The following is a 20,048-nucleotide window of genomic DNA, read 5'->3' as shown; positions in this document are numbered from 1 at the left end:
CTTTCTATCCACTTTCCGGCCAAATTTGAATATCATTGCTCTTCAGTATAGGTATCTGAAACAATAACAGGAACGAGAGTTTTTTATAGGAAGCCTAGTTCTACTGTTCACTTCAAAGTCTCACATTTACAAAACAACAAATTTATCTTAATGTCCCACTAAAAGGCTTATTTTCAAGTGGACAGTGAATTATATATTGCAACTTTCCCTTGAATCTTCTCATATACATCTGAAGTATTAAAGCCAACTATTACTATTTGCTATACTACTATATAGATTTCTTCAGTTTTTCTATTAATATTCTTTTTCTGTTCCAGAATCTAATCCAGAATACCACAATGCATTTGGTCATCATGTCCCCTTAGTCTCTTCTAGTCAACTTCAGTTTCTTAGTCCTTCCTGGTTTTTCATTACCTTGAAATTTTTGAAGAGTACTGGTCAAGTATTTTGTAGAATGTTTCTCAATTTAGGTTTGTCTGATGTTTTTCTCAAGCTTAGACTGGGATTGTGAGTTTTAGGGATGAATAAATACCACAGTGGTGAAGGACATATGTGTTACCAGCATAATTTATAACTGATGATGCCAGTTCCCTTATCACTTGGTTCAGGTAGTATTTATTTGCCAGGTTTCTCCACTGTGAAGTTATTATTTTTTTTTTTGTTCTATTCTTTTGTCCAGTCCAAACCTGAGGGATGCTCCTGAAGAGGAGTGGGGAAAAGTATCTACAAATTTTTAGAATCATTCTGTAAGATTTAACCCTTCTCTCCACTTATTTATTCAGCCATATTTATATCAGCATGGCCACACGTATATTTACGATCAACTTTAGGTAGTAATCAAATACTAGGTTACTCTGCTGCTCAAACTGTTCTAGCTTAGGACACTGTGAGCTCTTTCAGGATGGCTCATATGTTCCTTCGACACAAATGGCCCAATCATTTTGTTTTTTCCAAGCACTTCCTTACTTTCTGGCACTACTAGATGCCCAAGGCTCATCCTGTGTTTTCTTGCCCCAGCCCTAAAATTAACCATTTCTCCAAAGAAATTCCTTTTATTGGAGAATGATATTTAGAAACCATGATCTGGGCACTGGGTGTTTACTGGCATATCACTGCTTCTAGGCCTTCTCAGCAGAAAGAACTAAGAAATATATGTACATATATGAACCCCAAAATAAATACACACATATATGATTATTTCTGTATATATCGACACATATTTTAGATTAAACATGAGTTCATAGTGATGCCTCTGACTCTAACTTGGTAACATGTGGTTAATTTTTAATCCCAGATTGAACTTACTTCTAATACCTAGCATACTGAAAAGGTATCCTCTATTAGCAGGCAGTTCATTAAACTCAAGTTCTAGTATTAGTTCTGAAACAGGAAAGTATAATATATTTCAAAATGGAGTCCCATGATAGGTCACCTCCATACTGAAACTATACATTAGCATATAATTAGAACCATATAAAAACTTCTCAATTTTTTAACTCATTTTTTTAACCAGTGTTCTATTACTTCAGTATACATTTGCCACTTGAACTGTGCAGATCTACTTACACAAACTTTTTCAATAAATACTATAAAAGCATGTTTTCTTCCTTATGATTTTCTAATAACATTTTCTCTAGTTTACTTTGTTGTACAAATATGGTACATAATACACATAATATACAAAACATGTTAATCGACTGTTATCAGTAAAGCTTCCAATAAACAGTAAGCTATTAATAGTTAAGTTTTAGAGAAATAAAATTATACTCAGATTTTCAACTGTGAGATGTGGGGAGGGGAGGTGGTCAGTACACTTAACACTCATTTTAACAGTCAATTGTATTTTGTCTGAAAAGCCGCTCTCCATTAAAAAAGGAGAGAGACGAGAGGTCAATGTCATGGCTTACTATATATACCTCATCAATATACCATTTTAAATTGAAGAAAAGAGAAATTATGTGATTTGACCTATATCACACCAACTGCAAAGGGCAAAGTTGAAACTTGACTGTGTCTAAATTCCATTTTCCACTCCAATTTCCATGGTATCTACATTATACTTCATTTTAGGTCATAAAAAAAATGTCACCTTATACAATAAAAAATAAAAACAAAAGTGACCTTCTCCCCATAAGTTCAATTCCCTACTATAGCTTTTCTCAGATATTTCAAGAGATAAAGTGTAGTTAGGTAAAGTATAGTTAGTTCACCTTCTCTAAAATCAATTAACAGAATAAAGCATGTGTTCATACTTAAAAATAAAACCACAACTAAAATAAACACAGATTTAGTCAAAGAATAAATATTAAATAAACAACCACCTTATGTGAGTATTCTAACAAATACTGTGCAAGGTGAACAAACAAATGAGACACACAATCTAGGCCTTCCCAGAAAAACTCATCATTTTATGAGGCCAGATATGTGGTTGGACGGAAGAAAATTAATATAGAAAACAAGAAAGATGATTGTAAGTGAAGTGTAAATATACAGGTATCTTTACATTTTTTTCCTTCTCTAAAGAATTGTGATCCTTATTAGTCTATAACAGATTTAAGAATCTTGATTGTTTTCTGGCAAAGGTGACTAGGATATTTACTAAAAAAAGAATATCTGGTAGTAGCTGAAGAAAAACTTACTTTGCTAGATTAACTGCTACAATATCGAAAAGCAACAAGAGATGATAAGACTTGAGTAAAGGGGGAACGATCCTGGATTTCAGTTCAGATTCTATGTCTTATTAGCTAGCAAACACTGGGTAAACCATTCAACCTTTTAGTCTATACGTCACCATATTTAAGATGAAGCTATCATCTGCCCTAATTTTGTAGGCTCAAATAAGAATATACGCAGCAAAACAACTTTGTAAGTTATAAAGTACTAGCCAAATACAAACTACTATTTATTTAAAAAGACAGGTAGGTACATAATACATATATACACATACAAACACACAGAGCGTTGTTGTATCTACCAGGACCTCAAACAATGATATCCATTACAGAGGTACTTGGACCACTAGTTTTTTAAATTTTGCAAAGTAAAAATTTATCTAAAACAGAGGTCCCCAACCTTTATGGCAACAGGAACTGGTGCTCCCATGAGAATCTAATGTCTGATGATCTGAAGTAGAGCTGAGGTGGTGATGCTAGAGCCTCCTGCTATGTGACCAGGTTCCTAACAGACCACGTACAGTTATAGTCTACGGCCTGGGTATTGGGGAGCATGACTGAAACATATTAATTTTAAATATATATATTTCTTAATGTTAAAAATTAAATCCTATGAAGTAACAGCTAGATATTTAACTGAGCTTACCTTAACAAAATTATCAGGAAACATTCCTCTTCTCCCATTTAGTTCTCCTTCTAGCCATCCTTCCTCCTGTAGTTTTTTCACGTTCCTGATGATTTCCCCAACTCGAATAGTTAATTCATCATCATGTACAGCATCATAGTCATACTCCACAATATAGTCAACTAAAAAAAGAAAAAGAAATGAATGTCTAAAACTTAATTTATGAAATATGATTGATTATAGCATGAAACATAAAACTAAGGAGCCTGTTTAGCAACAGTACCATCAAGGCTTACTTCAATGATTTTAAATATTTGCATACATCAGCACATTTCTTGATTACCTTAGTATAAAGCTCAGTACAAGTTTTAAGTGGAAGGCGCAATACAATGTATAATTCATGTAATCAGTTGTTCTTATAGTAAGGTATAGATTCTTTATGTCAGACAAACTCTAAGTTGATCCCCATGACGCCCATCTCTTCATATGCATTTCTTTGTGTAACTCCCTCTCTCTGAATGTGGACATGGCCTATCACTGACTTATAACCAACAGAATATGACAAGCATGCTGAATTCGATATGATGACATAAGACTATAATGTCCATCTTTCTAGAAACTCATTTGCTGGCTTTGAAGATTCAAGCAGCTATGCTGCGAGCTGGCCAATGGAGAAGGCCACATGCAAGCAACTAAGGAAGGTCTACAGCTGACAACCAGCAAATAAATTGAGACCCACAGTCCAACATCCCACAGGGAACTGAATGACAGCCAACATTTGGAAGCAGATCCTTCCCCAGTTGAAAACTCAGTCCTGGCCAATGCTCTGAATGCAGCCTTGCAGAGGAACCAGAGTGCCCAAAAGTGCTGAATCTCAAAATCAATGATATAATAATTGTATATGGTTTTAAACTTCTAAGTTCGTGGCAATATTGTCACATAACAATAGAATGGTGTTGGAGAGATGAGGGCAGAGTTCCATGCAGTGGTGTGGGAGCGAGAAGACAGCCTACAATGGGAACTAACAGCCCAAGCAGGATAAGAGGGTGTCTATGCAAGGGTCTACAGTGACAACGGAAATGGAAAATTGCTTCCATGCAGGGGGGATTGATTAAATAAGTAAATATATGAAGAATAATGGAAGCCATGTCTATGTCAGAGAAGAGTTATAAAAAAAAAAAAAAAAGGCTAGATTTAAACCTGTGATGTGTGGGAATGAGAAGTATCAGCATGAACTTACATTTTCAATACATAAATATATGCACACACAACCCCTTGCTCTGTCCAATGAAAGGGCCTAAAACCAGCCCAATGGCAATGAGCAAACCTAATGCTGAGAACTTTTCTACTAAAAGGAATCAGAAATTCTTCGGAAGACAGACAATTCCAGGGCTAAGGCAGGAAACAAGAAAAGCCTAAAACATATTATGCCAGAATGCAGTAAGTTCTCAAAAAAAGATGAAGTGATGCCAAAGGACACAAAAAAGTGATCTTAAAAAAAAAGGCTCCCATTGGGCATACCAGGACAATTTAAGCATCATAATAAATAACGACAGTAACAGAATATACTTTACTGAATAAAGAAACCATGAGTCCATACATGAATAAATGTTAATTTCTTAAATTATATAATTGGATTATAATTAAGTAAAAAAAAAAAAAGTCCCGAATTTCAGAAGAAAGGGATCAGTTGGGAAAAAAAATATTCAGAAGAAAGTCATCAGGAAAATGTTCTTTGTATTGTACTTATAATATTTCTACAACTTACTATTTCAAAATTTTTAAAAATTTAAATGTATACAAATTTGTACCCTTAAGAGATGTAAAGGCATACTTTGGAGATACTGCAGATTCAGTTCCAGACCACCACAATAAAGACAATATTGCAATAAAGCAAGTCACACACATTTTTTGGTTTCCTAGTGCATTTATTTTTACACAATACTGTAGTCTATTAAGTATACAGTAGCACTGTTTTTTAAAAAATGCATATACCTTGATCAAAAAATAGTTTATTGCTAAAAAATTTTACAAATCATCTGAGCCTTCAGTGAGTCATAATCTTATTGCCGGTAGAGGGTCTGGCCTCAATGTTAACAGCTGCTGATTGATAAAGGTGGTGGCTGCTAAAGACTATTATGGCTGTGGCAATTTCTCCCAATAAGACAATGAAGTTTACCACATCCACTGACTCTTCCTTTCACAGTGATTTCTCTGTAGCTTGCAATGCTGTTTCACAGCATTCTTCTCATAGTGGAACTTCTTTCCAAATTGGGGTCAATCCTCTTAAACCTGCCCCTGCTTTATCAGCTAAGTTTATATAACATTCTAAATCCTTTGTTGTCATTTCAACAATCTTTACGGCATCTTCACCAGAGGTAGATTCCATCTTAAGAAACTACTTTTCTTTGCTCAACCCTAAGAAGCAACTTCTTATCTATTAAATGTTTTATCATGTAGCAATTCAGTCACAACTTCAGGTTCCACTTCTAGTTCTCTTGCTATTTCCACCACATCTGCAGTTACTTCCTCCACTAAAGTCGTGAAACCCTCAGTCACCCATGAGAGCTGTAATCAACTTCTTCCAAACTCTTGTTAATGTTATTTTGACCTCTTCCCATGAATCATGAATGTTCTTAATGACATCTCGAGTGGAGAATCCTTTCCAGAAGGTTTTCAATTTATTTTGCCCAGTTCCATCAGAAGAATCACTACTCATGACAGCTATTGCCTTACAAAATATATTCCTTAAATAATAAGACTTGAAAGTCAAAATTACTCCTTGACTCATGGGCTACAGGATAAATGTTGTGTTGACAGGCATGAAAACAACATTAATCTCACTGTACATCTCCATCCATCAGAGGTCTTGGGTGACCAAGAGCATTATCAACGAGCAGTAATAGTTTGAAAGGAATCTTTCTTTCTAAACAGTAGGTCTCAACAATGGGCTGAAAATATTCAGCAAACCATGTTGTAAACATGTGCTGTTGTCCAAACTTTGTTGTTTCATTTATTTAGCACACGGAGAGTCGATTTAGCATAATTCCTAAGAGTCCTAGAATTTTCAGAGTGGTAAACTGACTTCGATCTAAAGTCACCAGCAGCATTTGCTCCTACCAAGAGCCAGCCTGTCCTTGGAAGCTTTGAAGCCAGGTACTTACTTCTCTCCAGCTATGAAAGTCCTAGATGGCATCTTCTTCCAATATAAGGCTGCTTCATCTACATTGAAAATCTGTTGTTTATATAGCTGACCTTCATTAATTATCGTAACCAGATCTGGATAACTTGCTGAAGCTTCTACATCAGCACTTTCTGCTTCACCCTGCACTTTTATGTCATGAAGATGGCTTCTTTCCTTAAATTCCATGAACCAACCTCTGCTAGTTTCAGACTTTTCCTCACCTCTCTCGGCTTTCACTAAAGAGCATTAGGGACCTGTTCTGGAATAGGGTTTGGTTTAAAGGAATGTTGTGGCTGTCTGATCTTCTACCCAAATCACTAAACTTTCTCTACATCAGCAATAACACCATTTCACTTTCCTATCATTCGTGTGTTCACTGGAGTAGCACTTTTAATTTCCTTTGAGAACTTTTCCTTTGCATTCACAACTGTGCTAACTGGCTCAAGAGGCCTAGATTTTAGCCTGTTTTGGTTTTTGACATGTCTTCCTAACAAAGCTTAATCATTTCTAGCTTTTGATTCAAAGTGAGACATGCAACTGTTTCTTTCACTTGAACACTCAGAGGCCATTATAGGTTTATTAACTGGCTCAATTTCAATATTCAATGTCAGAATATAGGTAGACCCAGGGAGAAGAGAGAATGGAGAACAGTTGGTCACTGGAGTAGTCAGAATACAACAACATTTACGAATTAAGTTCACCATTATATATGGGTGCAGTTCAAGACACCCCAAATTACAATAATAACAAAGATCACTGATCATAGATCACCATAAAAAATATTGAATAAATTTGAAATACTGCAAAAATTACCAAAATGTGACCCATAGACATGAAGTGAGCAAATGCTGTTTAAAAAAAAAAAAAAAAAAAAAAAAAAAAGACTCCAATAGATGTACTCAAACACAGGGTTACCACAAACCTTTGATTTGTTTAAAAAAAAAAAATTTTTTTCAAAGCACAATAAAACAAGGTTATGCCTTTAATAGAGTTCATAAAATCTGAATAGAGTGCTATGAAAAAAAGGTGTTTAAAATTTATGTCTTCCAACAAGTCATATTAATTTATTTTGGCGGGGGGAGGACAAATTCAAGAAACTTTTCAAAAAAAGGTAAAGCAAAGAGACATAAAGAAAACACGAAGCAAGGACAAGACACAGATGATCAATCCAATCCAATCTCCAATATACATAGAAAAATATGAAGTTATATTCCAAAATTTTAACAAGACATCTGAAGGGATTTGAGATGCTGTCTATTATCGCCTTTTATTTCATCTTTAGTAAAGAATTAATCTCACACAAAAGAGTTCTGGACTTTGTCTCATCTCTTGGAAGGAGTTTGCTAGGAGCAGTGCTTTTGTTTATTTGTGAACCTTGGAGTTCCTTGGGCACCTTTTTTTACCCAGGGACTGTACCAACACTCTAAAAATGTAATTATGTTGGAGGCTTTGGGCCACGCAGAGACTAAAGGGCTAGAGACTAAAGGTTAGCCACATGGGCAGTCAACTGTATCTTCTCAATAAAACACACCAAGACTCAGGTGAGCTTCCCCGATTGGCAATATTCTGCATATTGTCACATATCATTGCCAGGAGGAGTAAATGCTGTCCACGATTCCAGGGGGAGAAGGCAACAGGAAGCTCCATTTCTAGAACTCTCCTAGAATCCACTCCATTTTTATCTCTTCCCTTAGCTCATTTTAATCTGTATCCTATTATTATAATAAACCAGAGCCAAGAGTATGACAGCTTTCATATTGTCCTTCTAACAAATTATCAAACATGAAAGCAATCTTGCGAAACCCCTAACTCTGCAGCTGGTGTCAGAAATGAACGCAGTCTTGTAAATGGTAACCCATACTTTGGCATGTTTCTACAATAAACATATGTAAATTGAGTAAAAATAAGTTACTAAAAAACTATGCTCACCAGACAGTATATAACAACTATATTTACTGAAAAATTAAAACTGTTTAAATAAAATCTTTTTCAATTCAAGAGTTTCCTATACAACTTCATGCAGTACATCACATGTGATCTGTAGGAATGACAAAGTTATTATAATACGGTATCAAAGACCTTAGAGTAATGGAATATTAGATAATTTGGACTAACTATCCCAGGAAAGACAACTAAAAAACTGAATGAAATACAAAAATCACCTTATTAAAAAGATTTAAAAACTAAAAATATACTAACATTATCAGATAAAAGAAATCCAAGTGAGGAATGGAACCGAGAGAGATAATAAATACAATACTGAGGCTACTTTTGCCCAGGGAGGTATTTGTCAATGCCAAACACATGAGAGGCTAAACTATACTTCCAGCAGCTCTGCAATTTTAGGGTAGAGCAGTGAAGTCCAGGGACTATCAAGGGTGGTACCTCTGAGGGACCAACATAAAATTTAGGATAAGACCCTAATTAAGTGCATCCAAGCTGACACACAGCTGAATATTGTACACAGTAAGAATGCAAACTTGAAAAATAACTACACAGGTATTTTCTGAGGAGGACAATAACCAAATTAGGAACTCAATGGATGAGTAAAAATATATTACTGCAAAAAAACTAGCGAAAACTAGCTAAAGAAGATAAACAGAAACTAACCAAAATGAAGCTGAGACACACAAAAATATGGAACATATAAAAAAGATTGTAATAGACATAAAAGATAAACAAAGACAGTCTCACGTGTTTAACTGTGGGGTCCCAGAAGAACCTAAAAAGTAAATATCTGAAAAGTTAATAGCTATGAATTCACTGAACTTATAAAATATATCAGTCCATGGAAGCAAGAAATCTAAGCAATTCCACACGGAATAAACAAAAAGAAATCTCAAACTCAAAATAGTAAAATTGCAAAAAAAAAAAAAAAAAAAGACAAAGAGGAAAAATATCTTAGAAGAGGCAAATAAAAAGACAAGCTATCCAACAAACAACACTTGAGAAAATACCCTTAAAAACAAGAGAAAAATAAACATTTCTGACAAGCAAAAACTAAGAGAAACTAAAAGAAACTCTAAAGGATGCTCTCTGAGCAAAGAAAAGGAAAAAGATCGAATATGAAATATCAGATGAGGAAAGAAAAAATTAAGCAAAAGTTGTAAATATTTAGTTTTATACACTGAGTAAAATAATAACACAAAAATTAACACAAAGTAGATTAAAGACTTGAATGTAAAACCTGAAACCGTAAAACGCCTAGAAGAAACAGGCAGTTAAGTTTTTTGAGATCAAGTCTTGGCAGATTTTTTTTTAATTTGAAATCAAAAGCAAAGGCAACAAAAGCAAAAACAAACAAGTGGGACTGTATCACACTAAAAGATGAAGAAAGGTAAAGGTGGTCAAAGGGTATAAAACTTCAATCATAAAATAATTAAGTCCTGGAGATGTAATATACAGCATGGTGACTATAGTTAATAAAATTGTATACTGCATATTTGAAAGTTGCTAAGAGAGTAAATCTTAAAAATTCTCATTACAAGAAATGATTTTGCAATATATACAAATATCAAATCATGTAGAGCCAAAACTAATGTAATACTATATGACCATTATACCCCAAATTTAATAAGAATACGAAAGAAATTAAAAATATTAAAAGATTAAAATAATAGTAGCAGTATGGAAGTCGGGAGTAAAAAGTATTCTAAGATTTTTGCATGGTATAGAAAGAAAATAAAGGTATCAGTTAACATCACATTTTTAAAAGTTAAGAAGGCATGTGGTAATCACTATAATAATAGAATGAGTTTAAAAATACCAAACAAAAAATAAATACTTTTAAGAGTTTCAACTCCAACATGTAAAAAGCTTGGAAGCTGTCACTTGCACCCTTACAACCAAAAAAAAAAAACACTAAACGAACTGAAAATCAATAACTTTCTTTGGACTCATCAGAGAATTGAGGACACAGGGCAAACCACAGCAAGATATGGAGAGACAGACATATTTAGAGAGTCACAGCCAAGATCTACTAGATCACCTCCAGTAGAAATCACTGGAGCCATAAACTGGTAGGAACACTATTATTACTTTCCCAGGGCTGTCATAATAAACTATCACAAACTATGTGACTTAAAACATTATTCTCTCACAGTTATAGCTCTGGAGGCCAGAGCATGAAATCAAGGTATCAGCAGTGTTGGATCTTCCTTAAGACTCTATGAAAGAATTGCTCCACACCTCTGTGTTGGCTTCTCGGAGCTGCCAGCAATCTCTGGCACTCCCTGGCTTGTATAATTCCAGTCTCTGCTTCCATCCACATATGGCCTTCCCCTTCTGTATCTCTGTCTCGAATCTCCCTCTCCTCATTCTTAATAAGAACAGCAGCCACTAGATTTGTGGCCAGTCCTAAACCTAGGATAGATATCATGTTAAGATCCTTCATTATATCTGCAAAGACTCTATTTCTATTTCCAAATAATGTCACATTCATACTTACCAGGGCTTAGGATCAGGGTTTGGGACTTAAATCATTTTGGGAACAAAAACTCAATCTAATACAAACACTTATATCCTAATTTCGATGAACTGCTGGAGGCTGAGTGTGGAATATCCTAATGGGAAAACTACCAGAGACTGCAGTCTTAGGGGCCCAGCACTTTTACGGGTTTTACATCCAGAAACCCAAATAGGCTCTCACAGTAAAGAGCCCATTAAGATCTCTTTATAGTTCTGACAAGGGAGGAGGTAAAAGAAATCATTGTGAAATAACCAGAAACCAGAGCATTCTCCATATCAAATATATACTCTCCAGGGAAAAGACTTTACCAGGGCCTTACCCCACCTGTGGAAAGGGCTTTTCTCAGATTCAAGTCCCTTCTTGCCATTCTGTCTCATGTGGGAGCAAAGAGATGGAAGGAGCTAAGAAAGTCTTGTAAAGGTCATTGTCTCAGAACACAGATCCACTAAAAGTTTCAGATTTAATTCTAAAATTATAAGATGCTTCCACTCCCCTACACCTTAACACCACACCAGTGGGGCTCCAGTATGAGTTAATTGCTACTGAAAGAGTTGTACAATCCAGATATTATCTGAGAAAGAGTTCTAGGGAAACCCAAAGGCAGCAGGAGAGACAAAAACAAGGACACTAAAGGAATATGAAGCCTCTGGCACCTACAGTTAGAGCAAATATTAAACAAAGTACAACTCCTTGCCAGATTAAAATAACACCTCACACTAAAGACCTATTTACCTCAGCTCCTATTACCTAATACAGCGTGTCCAACTTTCAATAAAAAATTACACATCATGCTTTCAAAAGGCAAGAAAAGACACAAAGACAAAGCATCAGATTTGATTCCAAATAAAACATGGTTTGGAATCAGACAGGGAATTTACAATAACTATGGTTCATATGTTAGGGGTGATGATGGAAAAAAAAACAGACAGCATGCAAGAACAGTGGGTCAGGTAAACAGATGGAAACTAAGAAATAATCAAGAGGAAACACTAGAAATCAAAAACACGGTAACAGAAATAAAGGATGCTGGTGAGTTCATCAGCAGTGCAGACAATGCCAAGGACAGAGTCAGTAAGCTTTCAGATGGCTCAACAAAAACTTCCCAAACTGAAATACAAAGAGAAAAAAACAATTAAAAAAAAAAAAAAAAAAAGAACAACCATGACTGTGGAACAATTTCAAAAGACATAACATATCTGTAATTCAAATGACAGTAAAGGAAGGAGGAAGAAACAGTGGAAGAAATAAGTGATAATGCTAGAAAATTTCTCAAAATTAGTAACATACACCAAACACGAAAACAGGATAATTGTGGAAAAGTCTACACCTAAGCAAAACATATTCAAACTGCCAAAACCCAAAGACAGAGAAAATCTTGAAAGAAGCCAAAGATAAAAACACCTTGCCTACAGAGGTACAAAGGTAAGAATTCCATCAGGCTTCTTTCTCTTCAGAAATACTTAAACAAGAAAAGTACATTATTTAAAACATTGAAAGAAAAAAACTACCATTCGTGAAACAATCCTTCAAAAATGGAAAACGGATATTTTTCTCAAAGAAAACCAAGAATTCATTGTCAACCTTCCTCGAAAGAAATGTAAATATAAGTGCTTCGAAAGAACTCGAATCTCCATAAAGAAAAGAAGTGTGAAGGCAAATAAATAAATGAAAGTGAAACAAAATCTTTTATTTTTTATTCTTAATTGATTTACAAGGTAACTGTTTAAAATAATAATAGTAACCATGTATTGGGCGATTATAGCATTCAGATAGGTAAATGAATAACAGCAATGTCATAAATGCAAAAGGAGGAACTGGGAACATGCTCTATGGTACCTATATTACACATGAAGTGGTGCAGTGTTATTTAAAGGTGAACTTAATTATAAATGTGTATTACAAATCCTAGTACAACTATTAAAATAATTTAAGTATAATTGATATGCAAAGAAGACATGAAATGGAATCATATAAAATGTTCAAGTGAAACCAGAGAAAACATAAAAATAGGGGGAAATCAAAAGAACCCAAATTGGTCATTTGAAAAGATCGATAAAACTGATAAATCTCTAGAAAAATAACCAAGAACTAAAAATATTAGAAGACCCAAATTACCAATATCAGGAATAAAAGAAGGACTATAACTAGAGACTTCACAGTCATTAAAAAAATAATAATAGGGGAAAACTACAAACAAGATACATGTATAGAAAACCTCAGAGTTTTGGCAGTTCAGTAGTTTCAGATAACGCAAATAAACTATTTTTAAAACTCAGTATGTAGTTACAAACTTTCCAGGGGGAAAAAAATCTCCAGGCCCAGATGGTTTTCCTGGTATATTCTACCAAATATTTAAAGAAGAAATCTGCCAATTCTACACAATGTGATACTACTACATATCTATTAGAATGGCTAAAAAAAAAAAAAAATTCTAACAAAGATGTGAATCAGTTGGAACTCACAAAAAGTTTGGCAGTTTCATATAAAGTTACACATACACTTAACATAAGACCCAGCAATCCTACTTCTAGGTATATACACACTCTAGAGAAGTAAAGTTTGCATTCACATAAAAGCCTATACACAACTGTCCCACTAAAAAGCTTTTAGCATAAGGTCTTAACCTCAAGCTTTGTCCCAGAAAACATAAGAGTTAGGGCTAAATTAGCAACTCAGTTTCTCTCAGGATACCTAGATTTATAACATATAAATTTCAGAACTAATTTACATTAGGCCAATGGTTCGCAACCAGGATCATTTTGTTCCACAGAGGAAATCTGGCAATATTAGTGCGATGGTTCTCAACCAACACAATTTTGCCCCATAGGGCACACTTTGCAATGTCTGGAGACATTTTTGCTTGTTACAGCTAGAGAAATGCTACTGGCACCTAGTGGTTAGAGACTAAGGATGCTTCTAAGCATCCATCAATGCAATGCACAAGACAGCCTCCCCACAACAAATAATCTGGACCAAATGTCAATACAATATTGCCAAGGTTGAAAAAGACTGTATAAGGGAAACATGCTATATACTATTTTCACCTCACACCATATCCCATAATTCTAGGTGAATAAAAAAGAACTCAACACGGAAGCAAGGAAGGAGGGAGGGAGGCAGGCAAGGAGGGAGGGAAGGAAATAAAAAGTGAGTATCGAAATTGTGAAAGAGGAGAAATTTCTAAACTTAAGGCAAACAAAGCAATCGAAATTTCAAAGCAAACAAGGTAGAAACTGGGAATAAATACTTGCAGCAAAGAAGGTAAAGAATTAAAAGCACATTTAAGAACCAAAGAGAAAAACATAAAATTCTCAATTGAAAAACAAGTAAAATAAAGTCAAATATTTCAAATGTAGTATGGTCACTCTAAGAACTTTATTCTCACTTTAAAAAAAAAAGGAGAAACATTTTTACTTAACAACTTGACTACAGGTGGGGGGTATTGGTGGAATATTTTTTAAGGCATCTACTGGTTAAGGATACTTGTAAAAATACTTATTAAAAAGTGATATTTTAAAAGAACATCCAAAAATCAACCTTAAAAATCTTAAAGTCCAGAAAACTCTTAAAAAGTTATGCACAAAAATACTGATGGCAATATTATAAAAATTTTCTGACTGTTCTGCTTTAATAAACATGTATTCTTTTAATAATGAAAAATCGCATCATTAAAAAATTATATAAACAATGTACACAAATTGCAAACAGGTTTGAGTTATATGGGCATTCACTACGGAATGTTTACTTTGGTTTCTGTCAATACAAAATATCACAATGGCATTTAGTTGGATCTGTCAAATCAAACTTATTCAATATAATGCCACTGGTTATATCATACCATTGAGCATTAACCTTTGTCTATTATAGCAAAGGACAAAATACAGAAAGCTATACAAAAATTAACAAAAACAAACTTCACTGTAAATTTGAAAAAATTATAAGCGTTTTTGCCAAAGAAGTCGTAATATGATAGAAACACTTTAATGGCTCGATCCCTTATTTTCTATTAAAAAAAAAAAAAGAAAAAATACTTTTACTTTTGTTTCTAGTATTAAATATTTATTTTTTACCATAAAGCAAAAAATCTTTATTAGAAACTTCATATTTCTAGGACTATCTTTACCATAAATGGAAAAATGCCATTAACCAATGACATTTCATTATTTAGGTCCCCTAAAGTTATCCAGATCCATTAGTCAAAATACTAATAAAAAGACCAGTATCATCGCTTAAGTCTTTTTAGCTATATATTACAATTTGTCATTTATTTCCTCCAGTTTGTTTAAATATAGAACTGATAGGCAGCATTTTTGAGATAAGTAAATCCAATCATTCTTAAGATACAAACAAAACCTACTCCTCCTTTTTTGTATTTCAAATAGAGTGCATGTTTGCATAGTACCATACACTCTGAACACATACCCAAAAAGAAAATAAAACGTGGTATAAGGAAACTTTTATAGTATTATATTCCTTTTAACATTACTAAATCAGACCGACAGGTGACAAATACCCACAAAAATAACCTTAATCAAAGTTTAAAAAACAAGAAAAGATTTAATCTCACAGACTATTTAAGAATTAGTCCCAAACAAAAAAATTACCATGCACATGTGATGAATGCCACCTCCCAAAATAAATCCTAAAAACAATACACAAAATCCATCAAAGAGCATAAAGTTGAAAAATTCAATTGAATATTCTTCATGCATATTTTTATTCCCTCTATTAACTTTGAAAAAAACAATGGAAATTAATTTTAAGTAATTTCAACCCAGATTAAAAATACATAAGAATATTTGTCATAGTTTTATAGAAAACAGCAACAAAAAACTCCTGATACCTACAATTAAAATTTAAGTCTTTTAAGAGAAAATAGTTACCCAAATACATGAGCAATGTGTAATACCAATCCACCATTTTAGGTGATAAGTATTTAAATTTCTTTAATTTTAAACCACATTAAGATAGTTATTTCTTAGCTCAACATTCTCCCCTTTCTCAGAGTTTTTTAAGAAATAATGAAAAGGACACGCTTTGAAATCAGACCAATTCAATTTTGATCCTGCCCTCTTGACATCCTGTCTCTGACCGTGGGTAACAATCTAACTTCAACTTCTGATCCTGAAGACTGGGAACAATGATGTTTTACCCCAGAATGCTCTTGTGGGGATTAAATGCTCAATAAAATGCCTAGCATTTAAGTATTCCTTAAATGTTAATAAACAGCAAAACATCAGCTACAAAGAAATTTTAAGCTTACAAAAAATGGGAAGTTGCTATAAAAGACAATTTCCCTCGCTTTCTAAGTAGACTTTACAAACATAATAGAGTTAACTCCAAGAACCTCTAAGAATTGGAATAATAAAAAAATCTGAATCATTTGAGTTTCTCATGTTTCCATGCACCCACCAAAAATGCATGAATACAAAAAGCAATAACCTAAATTCTTAGAATAAAATGTGTTAAATTCAAATTACCAAAAAAAAAAAAAAAAAAAAATTTAGCTGGCTTGGTAGGGTTAAGAGCAAAGGACAATGTTTTACTCATCTTTGTATTCCCAAGCCCCATCACAGTGCCTGACATGTAGTATGTACCCAAGAGCTGTTTGTAGCATTAAAAAGATGCTGTATTGCCTAAAATTGTAAATTCTTATTTCAACACAGTATAATCATACTCAATACTCATTCAGCAAATATTTGAGTGACTGCTACTGAAAAGCACTTGTTCTAGGCACTTGGATACATCTAAAGGGAAAAAAAAGCTCCCTGCACTCCTGGAGTTTATACTCTAAAAAGGTGAGACAGAAATAAACAATAAATAGGAAATAAGGAAATTACACAGTAAGCCACAATGTGGACAGAATGAATTAAAAAAAGGGGGGGGGACAGGATAAGAGAATCATGAACGCCTATAATCTGTTACCCAAATGACCTCTCAGAAGAAGAGTTAGGAATTAATTCCACATTTTACAGTAGTTAAGAGTTTAAGCACTGAAATAGAATTGCCTAAATTCAGTACTAATTACTATTTCCATGCTTGTTTCCTAATCTGTAAAATAAGAAAAATAACAGTAACCAAAAATGTGTAATATGCTGTGAGAATGAAATGGGGTAACATCTGTGAAGTGCTCAAAACAGTGCTCTAGAAAAAAGTACTACCTAATAAATACTCACTAAATATTAACACCTATACAATACTGTACTGCAATCTCCCTACTAATAATTAAGCAAATGGAGTGCAAGGATATTGCTCACCCTTTTATTTTGAATGCTTCTGTCTGTGCTGACTGATGTGTGCAAAGATCTCAAGAAACATGTCAAATTTAAGCCAAAGTATTTACTAACAAGATAGAATTATAATTATTACTTTTCTGAGAAAAAACAATTAGCATGGGATATGGCTGATTAAAAAAAGTAGTAATGTTAGAAAGTGAGAAAGAAATCACATCATAGATATTTAACAGTCTTTCAGAATTTTTTTCAGATCACAGAGCTCACTGAAAAGCCAATAAAAGACATAGACCCTTTGGCCAGAAAAATTCCATCACAAAAGTCTGAGCAAAATTTTACATTTAAAATTTACAGGTTTCTGAAATGTTCCCCATGTCATTTCTGAGAACTTATCAGATCCCCAATAATTATTTGTGTTTGCCTTTTGAGTTTTTGACCAACGACATTCATCTATTGTGAAATACTGCTCTTAATCTTACATATCTCAAAAGGTAGGCACTATAAACTGAAAGAACAGCTCTATTATTACTAAGGCCAAATTATACTTTCAAGTAACAATCCAAATGTCAAGCTTCAAATCTAATACAATAGTAGGCCAAGTGCCAAAATCCACATTTTATTTAGAAAACAGAATGAAATAAACTTCAGAGCTATTATACGCAATCCACTAAACTGAACATTTTTTCCATGAGAAAATGTACTTAAGTTTTTAATTACAATAAATTATGACTAATTAAATATCTAATGCAGAATTAATCAAATAAGACCGAAAACAGTTTATCATTAACAAACCCTAAAATAGTACAATTCCTAATAATAATTTACAGTTGCTAACACTTTTAAAATATTTTCATAAAGTCTCATTAGACTCATTAGACAAATCTATAAGGTTTACATTCTAAAACTGTACTGTCCAGCTGGTAAGCACCAGCCAAAGGTGTCTACTAAGCACTTGAATTGTGCCTAGTCCAAATTGAGATATTATATAAACATGAAATACACCACAGATTCAAAAACAGAAAAACAATGTAAACTATCACAATAACTTTTTATATTGAATGTATGTTGAAATAATGTATTTTTAACCCAACATAGCCAACATATTAAGATTAATTTCTCATTCTTTTTTAATTTTTTAACAGCTTACTAGAAAATTTTAAATTTACATGAAACTTATCAATTCACTATGCTTCAAAGAACACATGTATATCTGCTTCTAAGTACCCACTAAGATGGTATAATTTTACAGTTCGACGAACATTGTTGTTATTTAAAACAAATTTTTAAGCAAATTAAATCTTTATGCCTAAGTTTGTCTAACATGATAAACTAGTGACTCATCTGCAAAATAGGTAACATCAATGCAACATACATAGGGAAGACAATCAGCAGGCCCACCTGACAAGATGCTTAATATCCCAGATTACTGATTCTCTATTAAAGGAATTTAAGAGTCTCAATGAGTCATACAGAAAGGATTAAAGAGTTTATTTCTAAAATGAAAATTAGACCTCATCCACCAACTTGAAATAGGAGCTCCATTAGGCAACATTCTGTTGGTCTGGTTTAGGTGGACCTGTTTCAATATATTTAAATTTTGTATTATTCATTAGGCTGGCCTCCTCTCCCCAATTACTGCAAATTAAGGTCCTATTGAATAACAGACTTAGCAGACACATAGCAGGCTCCCTATTTTCTGCTAGTCATTAAGGGTGTTAACAAATTTTTTAAATAGAACAAGTGATGTGGTCTCTGGCATTAATGAGGCTCAGGGCAAAAAAGATCAATATAGATGAAATGAATAACAAGAATTTTTATTTAGGCTTTAAACTATGAGGTTCTAATATATATTAAATCAGGCTTTATAGAATATAAAAAATTTAGGATATTTTTGTGGGAAAGGGGTTACCTTGAAATTTAAAATAAAGCTTTTACATTTCACTTAACATTCATTCAGAAAATTCTGAACTCTCAACAGATTTATTTTCATCATTTAAGGTAATTTTTTAAACTGATTCATAAAATATATTTGATAAGAATGATCTAATTAGTAGGTAAGTAAAATCAGAGTTTTTATCTTATATACCGTGCAGAGATATACATGTGTGTGCGCGCGCGCTCTCTCTGTCTGTCTCTCTCTCTGTCTCTGTCTCTGTCTCTGTCTCTGTCTCTCTCTCTCTCTCTCAAACAGTAAGGCAAAATACTCATCAGAGTACAACCTGCTGCAGCAGAGCAGTAATTTTAATGGAAGTCTAATACAAAAACTTTGATACTAGCAAAACACATTTCTAAATAAAAGTTAAAAACCATACAAAAAGACTATACATTTGAATGACCAACTTTAAATGTCTCCTTAAAACATTACTCTATTTTAGTCGACTATAAATGGTCTCAATTTTAAAAATATATAAACTTATATATCTATAATCCAAAACAATTTTGCACCTGGTTATTACAATAACCATGATAATTACTCTAGGAATAACACTGTTAATAGTTAATAAAGCCTGTCTAGATGTTGGGTAAATTTTTGGCTTCCTCGTACTGGGGCACTGACAGATACTAAGAAGGTTAAAACAGCTTTAATATTTCAGGTAAAAGGATCTTAAACGACATCAGTCCAACTGAAAGTGTGCTTCACTCTAGACTCGGTGCCAGGAGTAGAAAAAAAATATCCTGGCTACTGTCAAGTACTCCCTATGTCACTGGTCAAACTAATGAGAGATAAATAAATCCTTCCAATGCAGGAATCTATATCCTGATCTTCTTTATGCTTCCCCTAGCACATTTTAACATTTCTGATGTTGGCATATATCTTTTTAATGTACTACATTTCCTCTCATTTGAATTTCTAATTATTCACAAG

The 20,048-nt window shown here is 33.5% G+C and overlaps 1 protein-coding gene across 1 annotated transcript in view; it reads right to left on the bottom strand.

Moving 5' to 3' along the window:
* The window catches only part of LOC107517796 (CD2 associated protein), a 108,570-nt gene that overhangs the window by 82,516 nt on the left and 6,006 nt on the right, over positions 1–20,048 (bottom strand). Inside the window, exon 2 of the mRNA XM_016158921.2 lies at positions 3,319–3,479. Coding sequence (XP_016014407.1) covers positions 3,319–3,479 — 161 coding nt within the window. The remainder of the gene's footprint in view (positions 1–3,318; positions 3,480–20,048) is intronic.

This window comes from Rousettus aegyptiacus, unplaced genomic scaffold, assembly GCF_014176215.1.
Source record: "Rousettus aegyptiacus isolate mRouAeg1 unplaced genomic scaffold, mRouAeg1.p scaffold_m13_p_1, whole genome shotgun sequence".
Classification (NCBI taxonomy): Eukaryota; Metazoa; Chordata; class Mammalia; order Chiroptera; family Pteropodidae; genus Rousettus; species Rousettus aegyptiacus.
Note: the sequence above shows the minus strand (reverse complement) of the source record. Positions and strands in the feature narration are given on the sequence as shown.